General features: G+C 43.1%; 1 protein-coding gene across 2 annotated transcripts in view; it reads right to left on the reverse strand.

Moving 5' to 3' along the window:
- Window positions 1–22: 22 nt before the first annotated feature.
- Window positions 23–23,454, reverse strand: part of adamtsl5 (ADAMTS like 5) — a 31,265-nt gene continuing 7,833 nt past the window's right edge. The window contains exons 2-13 of one of the 2 annotated variants that reach the window (XM_022747627.1): window positions 22,406–22,481; window positions 16,499–16,671; window positions 16,239–16,299; window positions 15,390–15,495; window positions 14,522–14,649; window positions 11,021–11,144; window positions 7,296–7,382; window positions 6,530–6,693; window positions 5,240–5,447; window positions 3,901–4,032; window positions 3,426–3,497; window positions 23–3,343 (exon numbers count right to left, since the gene is read on the reverse strand). In XM_022747627.1, coding sequence (XP_022603348.1) covers window positions 3,009–3,343; window positions 3,426–3,497; window positions 3,901–4,032; window positions 5,240–5,447; window positions 6,530–6,693; window positions 7,296–7,382; window positions 11,021–11,144; window positions 14,522–14,649; window positions 15,390–15,495; window positions 16,239–16,299; window positions 16,499–16,671; window positions 22,406–22,481 — 1,666 coding nt within the window. In that variant the 3' untranslated portion in view covers window positions 23–3,008. The remainder of the gene's footprint in view (window positions 3,344–3,425; window positions 3,498–3,900; window positions 4,033–5,239; window positions 5,448–6,529; window positions 6,694–7,295; window positions 7,383–11,020; window positions 11,145–14,521; window positions 14,650–15,389; window positions 15,496–16,238; window positions 16,300–16,498; window positions 16,672–22,405; window positions 22,482–23,454) is intronic. The other variant, XM_022747635.1, reaches the window with a different exon arrangement.

The following is a 23,454-nucleotide window of genomic DNA, read 5'->3' on the forward strand; positions in this document are numbered from 1 at the left end:
AGTCACAGTGGAATTACAGAGATTAACAGCATGAACTATTTCATTTAGTGTGAACAGTTACAAACCAGAAATAGTCCAAACAGAACAAAGCACTCCTTCAATTATGAACTGTGTCAACCTGTCAAAGAGGCCACTCCAGGACTGGTTCTTCATTCCACATTCAAGCTAAAGTGAAATTTGTTCATGCATTTACATAAAACCTGAAATGTCCAAAGATCAGATGATGAACAGATTCTCTGTCAGTGTTTTCTCTGCATTGTTTCACAAGATTGATTTTTAAATGCTCAGTGACAGAAGAGCAACTGAGAGGCAGCTACACTGAAATGTATGGTGCTCTTCAAAGTTCAACATAAGAGATTTGTTTAATTGTTGCTTGTTTAATTGGGGGAAAAAATTTGTTTGCATTTGACTTATAATGAGGAGCAAGTATGTTGCTTTAAGGTACATCATTCACTTCTAAATCCATTAATAATAGAGTGAACTGTGATTGTTTACATTATATTTTATGCATTTGATACTCAATTTGAAACCAGGAGTGCTAAAAAAAAAAAATAAATAAAATAAAATCTGAATTCCAGAAGGGACAGAAGCTTTCTGTCTCATGCCTTCAGATGAAGTAGTTGTGTCTCTAAGACGCTGAGGTGAGCTGTGTTATGAATCTAAAAAAAATACCCCCTCTTCCCCGAAAGGTTACTGCTGATGATGGAAACCTGGGAACAGATTCTCCATCTCTCCCCTTGACTGAAGGGAAACTGAGCTGAGTGTCTGTGATGACTTCTTTACGGTTAATGAGCGGCTGGCTCAGTCAAAACAAAACAAAAAAAAAAAAGAATATATATATATATATATATATATATATATATACAGTTATATTATCTGTAGTTTATAGCAGTGTTTCCTTTGTTGTAGATGTAAAGCATTTTTGTAAATACATTGTTTTCTTACAAATGCTGCTGGTCTCATGTTTGGTTTGTTCACTTGTGTGCTGCGCGTTCAAGAGCAAAAATCACTACTACATTACATCCAAATTATGTTGCAACGGTTGCTTTTTTTTAACTTCTATAATGATTTTATAACAAGAAAGTGGGTCATTATCATCCATACACCACATGGACAGATGTACAAAGAAACTCTTGGCACATGTAGATGAGGTTTCAAATGCATAACAAAAGGCACAAACTACTGACAGACGGCTGCAAATTTTCTCAAAAACAAAAACAAAAAAACAATTATGTTTTAGTATATTTGCAGCTAATCAGTGCCACACAATAAAATACTGTATATTTCATATTGTCTTTCATTAAAGTATCACAAAGCAGACCTGATTTAAAACACTATAAAAAAATGAAACACTGAAAGACATTAAACGAGTGACGCAAGAGTAAAGTGTTATGATTTAAGCTTATTTTTTTATACATAAATACATTGTGAAGCGATATGTTGTTAGATATCTGGAGTGAAAGCTAAAAGAAAAATCCACCTTCAGAACCGGTCATGCAGCTGAACGTTGGTGTATGATTTTCAGTATTTTGTGATTCCACATTTTGTTTTTGGCAAATCTAAACATTTTTCTCTTTTGCAATAATTTAATTAGCAGTTACATGCAGATTCTGTTTAAAGGTGGAAAATAAGTGGTAGCAGAGTTAGACGCCGTTAACATTGTTAAAGGTGGAATCTGCATTGCATTTTGTTTTTCTGTGGCTGTAGTGGAGAAACAGAGTTCTGAAGTTGAAAATTCTTCCCATTTCAAAAAGATTTCTCACATTGAATTACGTCCTCAACACGAACAGTGGAATCTCAGGTCAGGAACACACTGGCTGCATGGTGTGTGCGTTGCGGCTGCAGAACGCCTTGGTTTTCATTTTGGTGGCCATGTTAACAGGTTAGAGTTGACACATGCCTTGCAGCAGCATCACATGATCTAGAGATTCTGCATCTTGCCTATTTTTCACGATATGACGTGTGTCTCCTAGCAAAAATGAACAGAGGAAAGACTTGATGTTACATAAAACTGACAACTTCCACTATAGTTGTCTATGTCTGAATCTGAATATGACACAGACATGAAGAAATATGAATATAATAATTTTTTAACCATTTTAGTAGCTGCATGTGGAGGCACTGATATTTTACTTACATTTTCTGCCAAAAATAAATCAGACAAAGATAAGAAATCCAACATTCAAGTAACCTGCGAACTCAATGTAAAGAGACAGAACTGCAGCAGCTGTGACGCAGCCGGTGTGAACACAGACGTGTGTTTCTCCGCAGAAGCGACAGCAGCCATCACGCATACACAACGCAGGCAGTGTGTTACTGGTGTCATGCATGATTTAATGATGCTTAAGGTGTATGTTATGACCATCAGTTGTGCTATGGCAGATCTAGAAAGACAACCTCACTCATATTTTATATCGCACAAGCATTTGCTGCGATACAAACTCTACTGAGCTGCTGGAAACATCTGGATTAGTCCGAACACATGATTCATTCCCAGAAAGAAGCAAGGGACAAATCTGTGTTTGAGGGTATTTAAATAGCTGTTTCTGTGTTCTGAGGTGAATTTTTCTTTTAGGTTTACACACACACAAATACAATAATATGAAAAAAAAATTAAATGACAGCTGTGGAAAATCAGCAATAACAAAAAGGCCATTTCAGTAAATATTCTTCTCTTTGGTATGTGTTTAAAGGTGGGCACAATCGTCCACCTAAAGTGCTCTATACGGTACAGTAAGCTGGTCAGGCTTTTAAATAAACATGAGTCTTTTTGGTTTCTCAATGTGGCGAGTTTCAAATGAGGTTGAATCCAACTTTCATCTCTGTCCAGTGACACCACTCTGGAAATCATCAGGCTTTGGAGTCCGCTGACGTTTTGAAGGTCCAGAAATGAAACACCGGAGGTGAATAAAGCTTCAGCATGAGCATCATTCTCTGACGTTCACACACTCACACTCACACACACACAGACACAGACACAGACACACACACAAAGTTTGTCTCCACACTCATCCCCTCAGCTCCGCCGGATGTTTGGGTCCTCTGTTGCTGCAGAGTCTTTCGAGCGGTCGCAGCAGCTCGTCCTCTCTGGGTCTGTATGGCACCACGTAGCTCTCCTCCTCCAGCAGGATGCGGTTCAGCGTGTGCTCGTAGTTAATGTGACGACGCACCATCAGTATATACTGTTTCCCTTCCTCCAGCTGAGGGCAGTCACACACATTAGGGACCCACAGGAACTCCCGGTGCTCCAGACGGAAGCGGTTCCGGTAGGTGTGGATGATCTGGATATCGTAGCGCGTCTCTTCGCCTCTGTACAGCTTCCCAAGGACTCTGCCCCGGAACACTAACACAAATATTTCAACAGACATGTCAAACTTCTGTCACAAGCTATTTAAAAACAGCAAAGCTACAAGATTCAGACTCACCAAAGTCCTTCTGACAATACTGTCTCTGGCGTTCCCTTCGACCTTTAACACGCTGACATTTTCCACAATGTCCTGAAGAATAAACAGCAGAAATAAGCTGAGAGGTGTGGACATGATATAAATCTGGACCTTCTAGAAATACGTCAACATGTTAGGAAACTCGCTCGCTTGCCTTTTGAGTTAAGTGAGAAGGCATTGAGCAAAGAACCATCAAAGGAGCCTTCTAACAACTCCAGAAGTGTCTTATTTACACCCTCCCTTTCTTTATTCATTTCGAAAGTAGAAAATGAATGTCTTAATTAGCCTGCAGAGCTTCTGACCATCAGAAGCTGCATCATCTAGTCATTATCCAAGTCCTGTCGTGGACGTGATCACGTTTCACTTTCCAAAGTCTGACCAAAACCCAGGTTGACTCGAGAATACATAGCCAGCTAAGATACAACATGTAAATCAGAAAATCTGGTGGTGAACGTACGTCCAGGTGGAGGCTGAGGCAGGAGATTTCTGTGGTTCTCTTCCCGCTCCAGGCGGGGCAGGATGGGCTGGTGAGGGCGCTGGCGGCGGTTGTGGTGGCCTGACTGGCGCGGCGGCTTCACAGGCCGTAAAACTAGTGAACACAAAATCACACACCCACAGTCAACAATGCTTTTTAAATGGTTCAGGACTTATTATTTGTGTATATATTATTATTTATTATTTTAATGTTAAAAAACATGTTGTTAGTCATTAACATATAGGTAATATCAAAACAGACACTGCAAAACTGATGCAAAAATACAGAGGGTCTCTAAATTTGTGATGATGGTACTTTCTTCATGTGATCACGGCTAACCTACAGTGAATGTAAACACATCATTTTGCCCTGAAATGCATCAGTTAGTTTGGCCACGTTTGCTGTGGCTCATTTTGATTTGGCACACTGCAGCTTAGTGTGTGGCACAGCAAATTCTTTGTGTGGATACACGGATCTGATTGTAATGAAACATGAGACCTCTTGCAAAATGCCTGCGGCGTGTAAACAGCCCAATTTCATGTGAAAATGGCATCAAGAAACAAATGTTCTTTATCACAAACATAAAACACAAAACCCTGCAAGGATTCCTCATACGCTTCCTACTCTTTCACACTTTCTAACCTCATCCTGCTCAACACAAAAAAAAAAAATCACAACCAAACTCGGTGATGGGAAATCTCACCTTGTAACCTAACAAACAGTCAACACACCATTCCTGGCAACAATAAGAGTTCTGTTTGGCTCAGATCCATCAGCTGGAAAACGTTTCCAGAGAGGCTACTTAGATTTATTACAGCACTGGATGGACTCTGACAGAAAGCACAAGTCCTCGGGCTGCGTGCAGATTTCCATCAACATTTAAGGCGGCAGGGAGAGATAGATTCAGCACACATGCACTGCAGGCTCATCATGATAAATAAACCAGCTGCATTCCTCTGCAGCTTTTGAATCAAAGGTGACCTGAAGATGAATCGTTTTTAACAAACTGTGATTGATTGACATCTCCCTTGTTCTCCTGTCGGTTCGTTGCGATTGTTTGCTTTATTCAGTTTACATACTAATCATTACTACTAGTACGACATGGAAACACATGTGAGGGTGTGCAGGGAATTGTGCTGCTGCAGACTTGAGGTCAAAGGTTACTCATGAACAGGCAATAAAACCGACTCTAGTTGGAAAGGAAATTAAAATTCAGTCAATATCTACCTAAACCATGTCAAAGGAAACTCCACAAAAACAAAAAACTACAAAAACTACTGATGATATTTCTAGCTTAGATTCTGGGGAGAGCAGGTCTTACACCAGTGGGGTTGGGTGGTGACTGGAGGAGGCCGGGTGGTGGTGGTGGTGGTAGTGGTGGTTGTAGTGGTGGGCTGATCCCAGGGCAGGTAGCTGGCGGTGTGGTGAGCCTGACGCAGTGGACTCCTCCTCCCATGGTAGAGGTCGTACTGGTCTGGTGGCAGCCAGTACTCGTACTCGATGCCTGAGTTACTGTCTGTGGCCAGCACCTGCACACAAGGACGGCATGGAAACATCTTTATTGGCTTCATGGACACAATAACTATTTTTCTTTAGCTGCTAAAACAATATCACCACAAGGTCCAGGTCCGAGATCCTGACACCGACCTGATGCGATCAGCTAACGACGCATCACTCTGTTGGTGAACTACAAAGATTGTACTGCGGTATTACAGAGTGATACCTCATTTCCCTCTTAGACCATCTATGGTCAAGTAAACCAGCTTGGAGAGAAAACACAAACCCAAGGAGAGATTTTGGTCAGTACAGCTGACGTGACCTGCTGCTGTTGCTGCGGTTAGCTGAATGTTGTGTTCACACTTAACTTTTCTAACAACTTTTCTTAGCTCTGTGTCAGAACTCACAAGTCATTTGCACCAATTGGTGCCCAAATATTTATTTGCTGAGGAGTACAACACACAGTGGAGTTCAGTAAAGACCGGATCAGATCTTGATTGAACTATTTTCTTTGAGTTATAAAGAGGGTGACTTCTCCTGGCTAACTAAATTAAGTGAGCGATGAACAACAAGGCATGGCAACTAAATGAAAGATCCCAATTGCTTTTTGGGCTTGTTGTCCCAAAAGTTGTCTTTACCATAAAGATTAGGGATCAAAGGAGAACTAGGATGAATTTCAGGCAATAAACCAGAGTAACAGTCCTCCAGGAGGAAGTCATGATTGCTGCTGTATTCATACTTCACAGGACACACAGACCAACGTCCTTACACGATGTCAGAGGGAAGCAATGGTTAGCAGCTGCCTGGTCTGTTTGTGAAATACCTGCATGGAGCCTGAACGGAAACAATCAATTACTTATTCAAACCTGGTGAAATGCTCGAATAACTTAAAGTTAACAGCATATTGCACAATGTTGTTGACTGTGCAGCCTTTGTTCTGATCTAAAATAAATACGTATTTCACATGCAAACGATCAAAACCTTTACAAGGGCTTTATGATGAAGTCAAAGTTCACAAATGCTGTTAAAAATGTGAGGATTTTTATCTGGTTTCTGGGACAAGATGGCAACGACGGCCGAGCTGTCGTGTTCCAGCGTCCTCTGGGACTCTCACCATTAGATGGAGGTCTTCCTTGGTGGGTCCCGTCACCTCGAAGCTCTCCCAGGTGTCTGCTGAGCGCCGGTACAGCAGCTTGGTCCCGGCTATATTGTATTCGCCTGGAATACTAATCTTCCAGTTACCGTTGATCACAAACTGGGAGCGACCGTTCTGGAGAGCTGGGCGAGGGAAGAAGACGGAAAAGTTTGGTGTTATTCAGTGTTGAGAAGTGAGTGAAATTAGCTCTTCATCATATCAGTGGGTCACGTTGAGGTAAAGGCTGTCAGAGGCAGAAATATGCCAGTTGGCTATATATGGCAGCTGTTTCCCCTCAGCACAGGGAGAGAGATTTTCCATGACATGAGATGGAATCAAGTACCTTCACCTGCCTTGCCCCAGTGGTCAGATAAAGCCTTTACGGGTGTCCCGCTCAAGACCGCAGTGTGTGCCATTTTGGCGCCTGTTTTATTTTAGTCTCATAAACAAGGATGAGAATAGACGCCCTTGGTTATTATGTTGCCTGGAAAACACACAGCAGGTCCAGAGACCAGATGGGAGTGCTGAGTCCCTCCTGTCTCTGGGGAGAGGAAGTCACTGAAAGTCTCGGCTTTAATTTAAAGTGGCTGCAGAGATGGAGCCGGTGAAGTGAGTTCCTCAGTGTAAAACTTAAAACTGACGGCAGCGCAGCAGGCCAGGTGTCCTCTGTGTGTGTGTGTGTGTGTGTGTGTGTGTGTGTGTGTGTGTGTGTGTGTGTGTGTGTGTGTGACAGGATGAATCTTACCCAGATAATTCCTGCTGTTATCTGTGACTCGGATGTGAGTGGCTCCAGCTGGTATCATGGCCACTTCGTTGTATCCAAAGGGTCCGGCTGGCCAACAGAGACACTGAGTTAGAGGCTTGGTTCTAATTTTAATCCCCCCCCCCCTTTTTTTATTACTTCACACGATCAAAGGAAAAATCTGTTTTTTTACGAGCAGGGACACGAGCGCTGCTCTTAGAGCAGCTTTACAACAACGTAAAATGAGGCCAAGAAAAGAGAAGCTTTTAAAGTCCAGTGATTTGAATCTAAATGAAGGTGAACATTAAAAGTTAAGTCACACGCTGATCCCTTCAGACTGGCTGGTGCATTGCGGTGATGATACTGGATGTACGCCAGCGTTCAGTTTACAGTGGTGTGCTGGGATGTGACTTAAAGTAACTGAGAGGTCAAACACAATGAGAAGTCATGTAAATGGTCTGAAATAAAAACATCTCTGTTGTTAGAGGGGAATTTAAATTCACATTGGCGTGTGGAGATTGTGACTCTGACAAGAAGCACTGCTATACATCAACTGTGAGAAGCTGAATTGAAGATTGACTACAACATGAAACTTGCTCTTTACCAACACATGCATAGACAACAGCTGCAACAAAACACACACATTCACAGACCTGCCTGCAAACTTTGTGTGAACCTGGAGGATTAAAGTAGATCCAGCAGGTAGCGGATCAGGGCCGAATCATCCCTGGACAACCTCACAATATCTTATTTTGGAGCTTATGATTTTGCATCATGTAAATAATAATCATGGAATCACCTGAGGTGAAATCTTTGTTTCTCCCGATACACCGCCCAAACTGTTCATGTGCTTACTTGAATGACTGCATGTCAATTACACCTCACGTATCCACAAGATACAATTAACATGCACCAGCAACACCCTGAGAGAATGTAGGACATACTGTATCTAGACACATATATTAAAGAGGTTTATTGTCACGACTGTAGAAAACAGTGTAAAGACACAACTGGACACGTCTGCTCATGCAGATGTGCAACCAGACAGATGTCCAACACGACTTGCACCTGGTGTTTATTACTCATAGTCTGGTGATTTATGTCCTGTCCTCTAACATACGGTATTTCTACCAATGCAAATGTCTTTTTTTTCTTTTCTTCATCACACTCTCATTTGTGTTTAATGCCATTCTTGTGTCTTTCACTTTGTCGTTGCACTGAGCAACGCTGCACGTTTCTGAATTTTACAGTTTGGTGACTCAACAATATAGATTGCTGCAGGCCTTTGTACTATGCACATTATATTCAGGGTTAATCTTCAAATAGCACATTAAATCAGCATCTGCCATTTTCAGCAATGAGTAACTGGTAGGTAATCAGTAACCCACAAATAATATGGATTAATAATCAGATACAGTTATGGTCTTTTGAAGAGGTCTTGGCAGGTTGTATCTTGGTTGATGATTGTCTGTCATTATAAAACGATCAGAATCAGTGACGTCGTTAATGATTAACTGCGATTGATGTTTGAAAGAATCGCTTCACGAGCACAAAGAGACACGATTTATGAATGAGCTGGGATCACGACCGTACAGAGTGATATTTCACTTCTGAGCCAAAACAAAAAGGAGGCAGGGGCAGCTCTGTGGTTCTCCTGCTGTTCTATGGTTCTCCTGCTGTTCTATGGTTCTCCTGCTGTTCTGGAGTGAAAAGCAGCTCCAGGATGAACTCCATTCATCACGGCCTGTGAAGAGCGTGTAACTCCGGTCGCTCCTGCTTACCCGTGTCAGAGAGAAACTATGCACAGGGTTCATCTGCGGGGCTTCAGCTCTATGAAGACGCAACACTGTGACTGAGGAAATGTCAGAGTCAAAGACGGGCGGCGATGAGCTCGGGGCCACCGGCGTCTGACCTTGTGAGGAGCGATTTAGTGCCGCTTCCCTCCATCAGTTTTCCTTCCGTGGGGAAACGCAGCTGCAGGAGGAGAGAGAAAACCTCCCAAGGCTGCTGAGGAGCCCAAACAAAGCGGCCATTATCAGCCTGTTTTCTTCTTGCTCAATCTGCGCCATTATGGCCGCTGCTCCCATCTGTCAGCTCCACTCTGCCCGCACTCAGAGCTGTGTGAGGAGGCCACTGTTACTGAGCCAAGTCCTGAGCCAAGTCGCACACCAGAGGTGTTGGGTATTTTCTATCTGCTCGTGTGTGTGTGTGTGTGTGTGTGTGTGTGTGTGTGTGTGTGTGTGTGTGTGTGTGTGTGTGTGCGTGTGTGCGAGTGTGTCTATGATGTGGTAAGTTTCACAATTCAGTTCTATTCTCAGGAGAGGCCAACACAGGATCTAAAACTTTTTGTCCCGTTTGTCTCATTATGCCGCTGAACAAACCATGTGACATCGCTGCCATTTCTTGCTTGTTGCTGTGGGTGTTTCAATGCTCACAAGCTAGTAAATAGCGTATTAGTTAGGAAACACTGTGCAAATAAGGAACCCTTCGACTTTCTCTATGTTGTGACCTCATGCCGAGCAGCTCTTGTCAGAAAACCACTGCAGAGATTACGAGCGAATGTGGTGCTTTGCATTAAGTAACTGGGATCAGCGCCTCGCGGTTGTATGGCTTCACCAACCAGCAGAGTTACAGGAAATATGGTCACAATCTCCCCTTCCTGAGCTACAGCACTGAAGGGCCAGATGTGTTTTTGCAGAACATTATAATGTCACAGTGAAGTTGACCTTTGACCTTTTTGGATATAAAATGTCATCACTTCATTTTATCCCTATGCACATTTGAGTTAAACTGCGTCATAATTAGCGTATGAATTCATGAGTTACAGCCAAAGACGAGTTTTGTGAGGTCACAGTGACCTTGACCTTTGACCACCAAACTCTAATCAGTTCTTCCTTTAGTCCAAGTGAATGTTTGCACCAAATGTGAAGAAATTCCTTGCAAATTACTGTTGCATCCTTGTGCACATTAACTTGCATAGATCTTTGAACTGAAAGTGAACTGTGAGTGTTATTTTTCTGGATGTTTGCCTCCACTGCTTGAACACTGAACAGTTCATTTTCTCTCGCAGTTAAAGACGGAGCAAATTTTATTTTTGCTGCATTTTTGCGCTCAGTTTGTTTTGGTTTACACTGCACGTGTCCAAGCAAAATGAAAGTCACATGAATTCAGAGGCACAAGGATCATATTTTTATCACTCGCTATCTAATCCAATAAAAGTTCTTCTTCTACCTCTGAATGTTTATCTATATGGGCAAACCAAAGAAGAGCCCTGCAGATGTCGATGTCTGCTGTGAACAGTCAGACCCTGGATTAACCTCTGAGCTGCAGGTACCAGTGTAGGTAGAAAAAGTTTTGGTGGCGTTGAGCCAGAGAGTCGTTCTTTGGCCTGAGGAACTCTGTGTTCTTCCTGAAAGTTTAAGAACTGTAATTTTGGAGAAACTGTTGTTAGCTGAATTTCTTCCTGGACGGCAGCCAAATGCTTTGGTTTGGCACAAACTGTTTCCATGGTTAATGTTCACTTTATCGGAGAACAATGACCTCTTGACTAATCCTGATTGACTAATAACACTAGGGAGCGAAAACAGAAACAGCGCCTGGAATTATCCCAGAGAGTGTCAGCCTGAAACTGCTGCAATTGATTCCTCCTGGAGACAATATGATGATTGTCTGTGTGTATGTGTGAATGTGTGTATTTGTGTACGTGTGTATGTGTGTGTGTATCCTACCTGCCTCCAGACTGTTGCTCTGGTACACGTTCTTGTGGTGCAGACAGGTGGTGTTGTGTCCTCCACAAACCATGCAGGCGTCCTCCTGCTGCTTTGAGCCCAGGATGGAGTCGCATCCCGGCTTCTGTACGACAAAGCACACAGCTGTTTAGGAAACAACAGTCTGATCAGGCTGAATGTCTCTGCTGAAACTTGTTTCCTGACAGTGTGTTGACACATTTTCTGACAGGAGCCCTGGCAACTTCTAACCTTTCCCTTCTGTTTTCTCTTTGTTGTACAGTCGCCTCAAATCTTCTGCCATGACTCAACTCATTCCACTCTCTCTGCTCCTCTTATTTGCTTCTCTCTGTCAATTTCTCCTTCTTACAAACATTTACTTTGGAGAAAAACACAGCAGCTTAGGGACTGGAGAAGGGAGGACAGGTCGTAGAGATGTCTCTGTAAACGTTAAAATGCCAAAGCAAAGAGCACGCAGGACGAGCCGGATGGTTTATGGTGTGATGAGAATCTTGTTGCTGGATAGATTACAGTGGCCGCTTTCTTCTGTGGCCTTCATCTCCCGCTCTGCAGAGCAAACCAATCAAGGGGGAGGTTCCCGGGCAAGAGAGAGCAATAATCTAGAGAGAACCTATAATCATCCCCCTAAGCCCCTTAAAAGACACACACACAAAAAAAAACACTCTGTGTGTGCACAACAGGAAATGAATCCTCGGTGACAAGGTAGCAGAGTGCACAAGGGCCCAAATGAGGGAGCCACCACGGTCCTGCACAACACCACAAAACACACAGGCACGCAGCCTCTATTTTCCTTTTTTAGATGGGATTGGACAAAAACTGAAGCAGTTACTCAATTAATAGACTGGTCAGTCAAATATTAACTGATAACAGTCAGTTTAAGTCGAGCAACCACTTTGATCCAGACTGAAATATCTCAACAACAACTGGATTGAAATCAGGTGCAGGCATTCATGGGCTCCAGAGGAGGAATCATAATAACTTTAGTGATCCCTTGTAGCGCCACCATGAGGTTGACTTCTTTGGTTTTGAGTCAGACATTTTGATAACTATTGGGTGGACAGCAGAAAAAAATACAGATATTCAAGGACTTTTCATCCAGTGCCACCAGCAAGTTAACATTTTAATCTGTCCAGTTCTTTTGTTTATGACCAAATATCCACAAAACTAATGATTTTCCCTTCATCCCCAGCTGTTTAGTGTGAGTATATTAACATACTGATCTGCCTGAGATCACCAGAGTACATCCTCACAGAGCGGCCAGCGTGGCTGCAGTCTCTTCTTTCTTTTTTAAATCAATGTTAACCATCAAAAACCAAAACCAAATCTGGGTTCTGGTCTGTCTGCCAGAGCAAACAAACTATTTGAAGACATCCCCTGGGCACTGACGACATGTGATGTCAGATGATTTTCACTATTTTCTCACAATTACATTGATTGTCAGAAGATGAAATTAGATCATTGGATAATTACATCGATTAAACTTTCAGTTCAACATTTGGCAACTAAAAAAATAAAAAAAAACTGTTAACGCTGCAAAATTAGCTGTGCAAGAGCATCTACATACACTGCACACATATATCACATGCACACACACACACACACACACACACACACACGTTGCGTCCAAATCAGCCGTGTCTGATCTCAGTTGTGACCTGCAGCCGTCCACACCAGCTGCAGGCTGCATCTGCTTCCTGTTCCAGGCCCTGTGCAGCTCTGACCTCAGCCAGTCCAAGTCCACGGCTCATAAATCCACTTATTAACATCACATGACGCACGTTAGCGCGCACACACACACACACACACATATATATAGACATATGTAAACACGGACACAAGTTCATTCTTTGTCAGCTGTGTAAAAATAACTTATAATATGACTGTGAGTGAACCGTCATGAAGCAGATGTGTCTACTTAGTGTTACGTATGTATGCCATTACTCTGCATGTGCTGCAGGACCCGAGGGACACAAGTTCATTTCCATCTGTGTGAGGGTGAGAGGGGTGAGGAGGGGTGAGGAGGGGTGAGGAGGGGACAGACTGGGTGTGGGAGCGGGACTCTGGACTGTGGACTGAGTGCTGGGCAGAGCTGTAATGCTAACCGAAGGCTGCAGTCCACACTGATGAGTGCACTCTGGCCCTAACACGCAGCATGGAGTTCACTTCTCTAGAGAGCTCCAGTCAGAGTGGTCAACATCACTTATACCACAACAGAGTGGGAATGAAGACAGGAGAGAGAGAGAGAGACAGAGACAGAGAGAGAGAGAGAGAGAGAAACTTCAGCTGAGTCCAGACTCATTTTGAATCTGCATCGAACCAAAGGTTAAAAACTGGGAGGAGCTAAGAAGCCCAGAAGGAAAGGTCCTGTTCAGTTTCTCCGGACAGCTGGAGCACCTCCATGGTTTGCATGGACATTAAATTCTTCAGACTTAATAATCAGGAGGGCTGCACAATTAATTAAAAAAAATTGAAATTGCAATATGGCAAAGTGATGAAATGCAGTGCTACAGAGACACCCTGACCCAGTCACACTAAAACATAAACAAAAACCTGACAAAAAAAATCACATCAACATCTTTTTTTTTCTGTGAAAATGAAATGTAAAAACAACCGTTCCAACTGAAATCACATATCACAATATATCTGCCAAAATAATGGCAATATGATATTTTTTTTGCACATCATGCAGCCCTAATAATCAGCGCAAAAAAATGAACAGCTGTTCAGTTGTAATAGGTTCTTTGATAAAAAGTATAAGAGATGAAAGTTTTGGTGCTTAAAATGTGGTTGTGTATGCTGCTAAAGAAAAGCTAAAATTTATAGGAAAAACTTCAATATATATATTTTTATCATCACTGGATCAAAAGACTCAAAGTGAAAGGTGTCGCTGTCACTGACAAACCACTGAAGCACTGCGAAGCTTTTTAGCCTCTTTTACCTCATAGTTTCTGTTCTAGGATACTTTCACTGTGGTTTGGTTTCATTAGCACCGTCTCCCCCAGCTGCAGCAGGCGGCATATTGTTTTATCAATAAACCCACTGTCCACTACCTGCCCAGCACCAAACAGCTGACAGACAAGGTTAGAGACCAGCTGGTGAAGAAAGCTGGACATTTAGCAGCTGAAGAGCCAGTTGTTTTTCTCAGACGGTGGTGGAGACCAAACCAGAGTGAATATTGATACTTCAATAATTAGACAGAAACACAACTCTGTCAGGTAGATGTGCAAATAGGCAACTGTCTTATTCTTAACAACTTCAGGGAATAGTGGGCATATGTAATGATCTGTCAGGACTGTGTGTTGTGGAGTTACTCTGCCCCCTACAGACTGAAAATTCACTAATCCAGCTTTAACTAAAAAGTTATTTTGAAATATTTAGAAATAATAATAAGCCATTTTTGAAATAAGCATGACTGAACACCAAATGAAGGCAAAACACGCACACACACACACACACACACACACACATATTGTTTCCACTCACCAGGCAGCGCCCGTTGACACACACCGCTCCAGGCTCCTTGTCGCAGGCTGTGCCATCGAGTACACGGCCAAAGTTGTAGTAGAAGTTGTGACCCAGGGCCAGGCAGCTCAGTTCACAGGGGTTAGAGCCTGGCAGGGAAGATGTCCAGTCAGTGGCTCATTAGTTTATTATGGGAAAATAGGCAAAGGCAAAGGGACAGGGAGGGAGGTGACTGACAAACAGAGACGGGCAGGAGGTGAACAGGAGAAACTGGGAGAGAGCGGAGAGGGAGCGGAGGCAGAGAGCTGGCGGGTGTCATGGGGAAAACTCATAACACAGGTGGGATTAAACACCCAGCAGGTCTGATAGTAGACGTGGGAGTCATGGCAGCATGGGAAATTTACCACATGACTGCTACCAACACAGTAACTGAGGGGCAGACAGAGGAAAACACACACTCCCTACCACAGCTGGTATTTTCAGATCTGAGCACCGAATGTGATTTTTGTTTGTTAGGCAGAGCGTGGAAACAGTTTCATTCACCTGACTCAAACTTGACTTGGGTCATAGTTAATAGTTAATAAAATAAATAAATAATAAATAAAGAGAGAGAGGAATTCTTTCGAAATGGTGTCCTAAGTTTCTCACCTGATTTTATGCATTCTTGATATGACTTATTTAAATATTTGTATTTATTCAAATCTGTCTTTATTGTTGTTTAATGCTATTTTAATGTCTATGTATTATGTATTTCCATGCCTCTGTAGATTTGAAAGATTTGAAGAATTTAATGTGGACAAATCACATGTGTGTTTATACCACTGCTGTGAAAACCTTGTATCTCCAAACGACAAGTCTTCAGCAGCGAGAGGTGATTTGTCCCACTGACCTCCATGAAAGGTCGTCCATCTGAAGGAGTTTCCCGCCACTAACGGTCTGTCATTGAAGGCAGCACACTGCATCTCTCTGAAATCCTCAGAGCCGGAAGGACACTCCTGCACACACACACACACACACACACACACACACACACACACATACACACACACAGATACACACGCACCGTGAGGAAGTAGTATTGGATTGCGAGGACACCATAATCATTCACCAGAAATTTATCTGAAACTTAACCATATCAACTTCATACCTAACCTCAGCTCTTATCCTAACCTTGACCCAGTCTCCTAACCCTGAAACCGAGTCTTCATCCTAAAAAGAACAGTCAATGGGAACCAAACTGTTGGAGTCTAAACCTCATGCTGGTATCATGAAGTGCTGCAGAGAGAGAGGCGTCGACACATCGTACAAACTGCCACATGCACACACATTCAAGCATGCTTAAACACGCTGCAACCCATCTGTGTGTTTTTCCTTTGATCAATATGAGCAACAGTGACACACCCACCCACCCGACCCACACACACAACACACACACACACACACACACACACACACACACACACACACACACACACACACACCACCTCTCAGCACGTTTCCGACACAATAGCAGGTCTGATACCCGACTGCAGCACCACTGTGAGGTGCAGTGCGGTGAAGATGCAGGTTAATTTGTCAGTAAAATTCCAGATCACACCTTGAAAATCCTCAGGTGCTACACCTGCGCCGAACACACCTTTATGACCAACTGGTGGAGCAAACATTAGCCATTGTTCTAAGATGTTTCCATTGAAAGTCAGTTTCTCATACAGTGTGAAAACCTTCATGCTGAAATGACCTTGGTGTTGCAGATCTTGTATTGTCTGGGGTCTCCTGCACATGGTCCACCCACCGGGTTCCTGGGACACAGAACAAAGAGATTTATGGGACAAAGTGATGCAAACAGAAACTATGTAGTGAATGAACATGCTGCTGTAGTGTCTGGTTGAACAAAGATCTTTTATTGTCACTTATTGTTGATGAAACAAGAAAGAAACAAATATAATTTCCTTTCCCTTGCGTATAGACTGAGCCGTGTTGCCCTGCTGGCTTATTTACCTGGTGATGCAGGTACGCGTCCGCACTGAGGCTCCACCCCCACAGCTGCGGGAGCAGACAGACCAGCCGCTCCATGATGCCCACTCGTTCCTGTAGTGCAGCTGCCGTCGGGCACGTGCCAGACGCCCCGACGAGGCCTCACCGGAAGGACCCCACGCAGAAACCCAGGAGGTCTGAGACGGACCAGAGAGAGAGAGAGAGAGAGAGAGAGAGAGACACACACAGACAACCACTTTAATGTTGACGTCGTGACGTGACAGAAAAAGAGAACAGTGTGTTGCTGAGATTGAGACTGAGACACCTGTCAATCAAGGAAAACACACTTCACAAATACCTCAAACAAACTTCCCTTTAAACCACAGTATCTTCTCAGTGGAACATTTTAATGGCCAACCAGACAGAGAAACAACACACTAGAAAAAGTGGAAATAGCTGTTGCGACTTGGAGGCCTTTACTACAGTTTGTGAACTGTTGAACCGTATTATTACACAAAGGTGCACCTATGGCGCGCACTGTATTACTCCACTTTGAGTCAGACAGAGCTATGGGTAGGTGGCTGTTTGACAGTAAGATAAAGCGGTAAAAATATTCAAAATAAAGCGTACACTTAAACTGATATTAGCTTCTTTTCCGTGGGTATGTTTAAAGTGGCTAAAATACAATTTTTTGCATCACTTCTATGCCAGTGCGTCTGCTGCTTCTCCAAACTGGCAGCGTGCTGATCTGAATCTACTGCAGGTAATACACTGACTATAGATAAGTACCTCATACAACCCCACGTGAAATATCCTCAACCTCCACTTTAATATTAATTTCTTGTAGCACTGATCTAAAAAAACTGACCGCAAAACCGACTAAAACTGGAGAGAAAAACAGTGATGGACAAAACAGTCAGCAGTGTAAACTTTGTTGCTACAGCATCAAAGCAGCGGAAAAGTTACTTGTGGAGTTGTGCACAGTCGGGTCCTCATCAGCTGAGAGAGCAAACACTAACAACTACAGGGTGAACAAGGCTCTCTGCTCCTCTGGTATCACTCTGCAGCATCACTCTGCAGTGTTGTCCTGCAATTTCAAAGCTGTCAGGTGGCAACTGGCAACTGTCAGCAGCTCACAATCCCTGCGTGTGTGTGTTGGTGTGTGTGTGTGTGTGTGTGTGTGTGTGGAAAACAGAGAGACAGTGTTGGCAGAATGATGGGATATCATTTGTGAAAGTTTGTTGGGGGGAGTGTGTGTATGTGTGTGCTGCTGAACAAAACCCACATTATTTATAGCCATGAATTCAACAGGCAGATAAATCTATTCAAAGACTAGGTGGTACATAAATTTAAAAAAAAAAAAAAAAACCTTGTGAGCCTGGTGGATCAGGATCATCAGAGCCAAACAATAAAAGTGATTAGAGAAATCTCAATGGCGCTCCTCAAACACATTCCAGAGTTTCTGCCCTGGAGGAGGACTGAAACTGGCAGCGCTCCCACCGCTTTCTCAAACAGGAGCTGCCTCACACACTCTTTTAACTCTTTACACACACACACATTCAAACAATCCAGCTGACTTTCTATCAGGAGGAGCTGAAGTCAGAGTCATCTGAAGTATCTGCTGCGCAACACGAGCGTCGACTCTGAGGCCAGATGTGAGTAAGAACGTGAACCAAACGCGACTTAATGCGACTTGTCCTCCTTTCACGACTCCTCCCTCGTTAATACGCAGATTCATGCAGCAGGATTCTCTGCTGTGTAATCAGATCAGCTACTGTACAGCAGCAGCAGTGGGGTGTGACTCTCCGCTGTCTTGTTAAAAACACTTACTGACATTTTTATTTTCATATCACAACTTGGAGTTTTTCCCATTCACTTCACTTCTGACTTCTCCGTCAGTTCCTACATCAGATTAACTGCAACGGATGGTCTGGCCCCCACAGTCCTGAACATCAACGTCATGGAGTCAGTCTGGGATCAAGAGGCAGAAGACACTGAGACAGTCTAAATCTACAGAACAACTGTGGCAGGTTCTGCCGGGACGACCTACTTACCAAGTATCTGAAGAACCGTGAGCAGGTGCACTGAGGAGAAGTTGTACCAGTTTAAAGGCAAAGGGGGGGGGGGGTGGCAAATACTGATCTGATTTCGTGTTTAAAATGTCAACAATCACCATTCACTGAAGAAGTTATTAGAAGAAAAATAACAAAATCACGACTAGAACGAGTGGCTACCGATGTGTCCACACCGCACGTCATATTTATATATATGTGTAGCTGCTGGGGAGCACCACTGCACATAAAGTGTTGTGTGTCTCCAGAAATATGGGCTCAACACTAACTGAGTGTAATGAAAACAACTTTACTATATGGCATATACCATTACCATACTTCTTATATTGTATCCCAATGAATCTCAGTGAAACTATTTAAACATTCAAAACCTGGAAACAAAAAGTTTAACAGTTGTTTTAGTTTTAACTGTGAACGTCAGTCTGACCGAGCTGACGTTCATCTTGTAGCTCTGTAGTTACAGCAGGTGGAAACAAAACTGAGACTGACTGAGACTTTCTGACTTTGTGACTCAGAATAGAATTGGTCAGACATGCGCGCGCGCGCGCGCGCACACACACACACACACACACACACACACACACACACACACACACACACACACACACACACACACACACACACACACACACACACAGCTGAGAGCGACCTGTGCTACGACTCTCCATCATTTTCCATGGCAGGGTCACCTGAGGTCGCCCTCATTAGTGTTACCGCCGGTCAAATTAGCGTTGATAACAGTTGGAGATGGGGTGGGCTGGCATTCTAGATTAATGAAAGTGACCTTTGACCTTTACAATTCACCCATCCCCCCTCCTTCACATGAACAGAGAGAAAAAAAAAAATCTCCTCATGTTTGAGAAGCAGAGTGCATACAGTCAGAGAGACTTCAAGGTGAAGGTAAAGAGTCAGACAGACCAGATGAACAGAGTTTCCCATCATGCCTCTTGTCTGTCAGCAGACCTCCTGCAGCCGACAGACGTGGCTGCAACAACCTGACAGCTGGTGAAGACAGAGACCACGTTTACATGAGCAATCACGATAATATGCTCATTATCTCATGCAATATGTCCGTTATATGATTTTTAGATTTAATAATAATTATTATTATTATCATTTACTTTTTTTGCTGTTAGTTAGCACGATAGCTCTTTGTTGTGAACAGATTGAATGAAGTTCTGTAAAAAGTCAGGATATGAGCGAGTGATAACGCTTTCAGGAGGAATAAGTCCATAAATTTTAAAAATCATTTTTTAACATCTCTTAGGACCGAGACGTTATTTCTCCTTAACTACTGAACCATCTTGAAGAAACTGATCTGCCACATGTGTCACTTGTCTGTTTTAAAGGTTTCAATAATACTGCTGAGCTCTCTGTACTGACCACCTTAAAACATTTCCATAATTTATAGTGAAGAATGTCAATATGGCGTTCTGCAAAAAGCGATCTCAAATGTTGCCGAAACACACACACAGCCTATAATTTGGTGTAAAATTAGCCACAATTATGATTTAAATGAACAAATATCTAATTAAAGAATAATTAAACAAGTGTGTAAATCTGAACAAGCTTTCAATGTCAAATTTAAATGGAGTGTTTATGCTGTTTCTTCCAAAGGGGTTTGTCCAGCTGTGACAGAGGCACTAGCTCTCTGAGATACAGAAGCACTATTATTACTACTGGCGGCAGTAGTTCTAGTTCTATTGCTGCTTTTTTCATTAAAAATGTTTTTCCTTGTCTAAAGGGAGCGGTTAAAGAGAGAGGGTGTCATATGTTATAAAGTTATAAAACTGACTTGACTCCTGGTCCATTTATTCACAGTAAGTCAGTAACATGACTCTGCTGCAGGCCCTTTGTAAACACAATCCTTTGGCTAAAAGGAGAAATGCAGCCAGTTACAACCAGCTCTTAGTTCAGCATTTGGCATTTCCTGACACATTTGTTCTGTTTGTCCCGTGCTCATCTTGAAGTGACCACATGTTGACAGCGGAGACGTTGCCAGTGCAGCTGCGTTGATGACTGAATGCAGAAAATCTTCCGGTAATCTGCTTGATCTAAAACAGCTTCTCAAAGCGTCATGATTTTTTTTTTCTTCGGAGTCATTATTTTTGTTTAAATGACATTTCTGACTTTTTGTTTTTCCTAAAAACAGAAAAAGAAAAACGGGGCTTGAGTGTGTTGACCTTCCACTACATTCCTGTGTTTGATGTGACGGAGCGGGCTGGGGGTATCTCTGTCTACGTCTGGTTATTCCAGCCGGGCCTGGGGGAAGGTTTGAGGGGGGGGTGTCTGTCTGACAACAAGACAAACAGTGATGAAAGATGGACGCTGCGGTTAGAGGAGAAAATGCAGTGCAGAAGCAATCAGAGCATGGAGAGACCGAGAGGATGCCGGCTCGTAGGAAACGCCACCATTTCCAAGGCAAAATACCATCAGAAGACAAACACGCCACCGCTGCAAAAACAATCCAATCAGCACGCTCCCTGACCTCAGCGATCAGCAGAGCCGCTCACATCTGACGCTGGTCAAAGGGGCTGTGATTGGTTTATTACCTAAATGAGCAGGATTTTCCTCTGTGGAACCTGAGAGCAGAATTTTCTCCACACACAAATTATCTTAATCACAACATTTAACTCTGTCAAATACAGAAGAAGAAGAAGAAGAAGAAGAGGTGGAGGCAGGAAAAAGTGGGGAGGCTGTGGGAAATGGCCCCGGGCCCTGGCAGGTTAGGACTAGGTCTATAAGGCCCGGTGTGTAAATGCAGCGTGGTGCCACTTGTTGAAACACCGTCATCCAGCTATTAGCTTTGTATATTTGCACAACACAACACAAAGGTTGAAATTATGGCAGCTGAGTGACCTGCTGTGAACCCCTCAAAAAAATCCATGTAAGTAAACTTAAAGCTCTGTCGTAAGAATTCAAAGATAATTAAGGACATCAGTTAAGCCTCCTGTAAACTTTAATTAAATGTTATCAAACAAATATTCTCATATTAACAGGGAATCAAATGACAATGTGCAACATGAAAGACTGATAAGACCCAATCAGGGAGCAGCCTTGAGTGACTACGTCATCGTTTCTGGCCGTCCAGACTACAACACATCCCCAGAGTTAACGACCAGCTGGTGAAGAAAGTGGAACGCGTGGCAGCTAAAGTGTCAGAGTTGTTGGACTCAGTGTGGATGCTGATGCAGCTCCATGTGCCTGATGTGAAGATAGGCAACATGTTACTTTACAATACGTCCATAATGTCTGTGGTTAGTTCTCCTGCCCTTTAAAGACCAAAGAATGAACTAAAGTAACTTTAAACTTCCTTCGGGCTTCAGCTGATACAATCGATTCATTGATGAGTCCATCCACAGAAAAATGAACTATTTAAAAGAAACTATTTTGGTTATTTATTAATGGATTAGTTTCAGTAATTTTTCAAGCAAAAAAACAACACATACATATTCTCAGGTGCCATGGATTTGTCATGTTATGTATGAGAGTGAACTGAATATCTTTGGCTTGTGTTTGACATTTGAAGACGTCAGATCAGATTTTGTGACGATGGCATTGGCATTTTTTTTTCACTATTTTCTTGAGAGCAGGTTAATCAGTCATGAAAATAAGCGTTAGCTGCAGCCAAAGTTTGGTTCAGTTTAAAAATGATTTTGAGCAATCGCGGACAATCTCATGGAAACTCGTCATGATTGGCTAATTACAAAGTTCCCACTGCAGAGGGTTACATCATGTAAAAGGAGCTGTGGTTAACAATCAATCCAGGGTCAAAATAGTCAGAGGTTTTGAGACTGAGCGAGGCATTAGTGTGGAGGCCGTGCACTGACTTGTGTTGACATGGGCTGGTGGGACTTACACTCTGCGGGGAGGACAGGCAGACGGGAGCGAGCAGCAGCAGGACAAAGGTCAGGGCCTGGCACAGAGTCAGCTTCCTGGAGACATGGAGAGAAACAACTGCCGTCAGTCGCATGGTGACATCACCCTCGTCGTTTTCCACATTACACACACACGAAGGCACAAACACAGAAGTGAAGATGTAGAAGCCGTCGCAGCAGAGCTGTTCGAGAAGCGGAAAGAGAGGACAAGCGAGGAAACTGAAAGAAAAGACGCGACTGACACTTCAAACAGCAGAGGTCTTTAGGTCATTGATAATATCCACAAATAAGCTGCTATGCTACTGCGAACCCCTGTGGGCAGGAGCCAAGGTCAGGAATGCCCCCCCATCCAGCAAGTATCATTAATTCCCCCCGCCCAGTCCTCTCACCCACCCCAACAGTGTCTTATTAAATCCCACATAGCCCAAGAGGGAGGGACCGCTCGGCTGACTGGATCCAACCTCCCCCCTCATCACCTCCTGTCCAACTGTTGACCCCAGTTGCATAAAACGATGCTGATAAAAGTGCACTACAGTTTTATCATTTCCATAAACATACACATACCACACAAAACAACAACTCCTCCCCCGACTCTCCATCCCCGCCAACCCAGAGGACAACAACACAAATAAATACAACTTCCCCAATCAACGCTCTGCAACGAAAAAAAAGCCCCCTGCAAGATGCAAACTGCAAAATAATTAAAAATATCTCCACAGCAATTCCTTTCATTTTCTGCCAATCATCTTTTCTCCTATAATTGTGATGCACATCAAGGAAAATCTGAGAGTCAAGGTGTTTACAACCTCAAATATAAAGATGCTAGAAGATCAGTATCACCTGCTGCATTTACATGAAGTTTTTATATCACTCATAATCTGAAATAAAAGCTCAGTTGGAATAAATATCCAGTTGCACCAGGTCTCTACATTAAAAAAAGAGTTGCACCACACAAACTAGAGCTTGTGCACTTATTTACACCCAGTTTACGAAGCTAACTGGACACAGGAACACAATGACAATGCTAATG

Source organism: Seriola dumerili, unplaced genomic scaffold (genome assembly GCF_002260705.1).
Source record: "Seriola dumerili isolate Sdu_G_001 unplaced genomic scaffold, Sdu_1.0 BDQW01000011.1, whole genome shotgun sequence".
NCBI classification, from domain to species: Eukaryota; Metazoa; Chordata; class Actinopteri; order Carangiformes; family Carangidae; genus Seriola; species Seriola dumerili.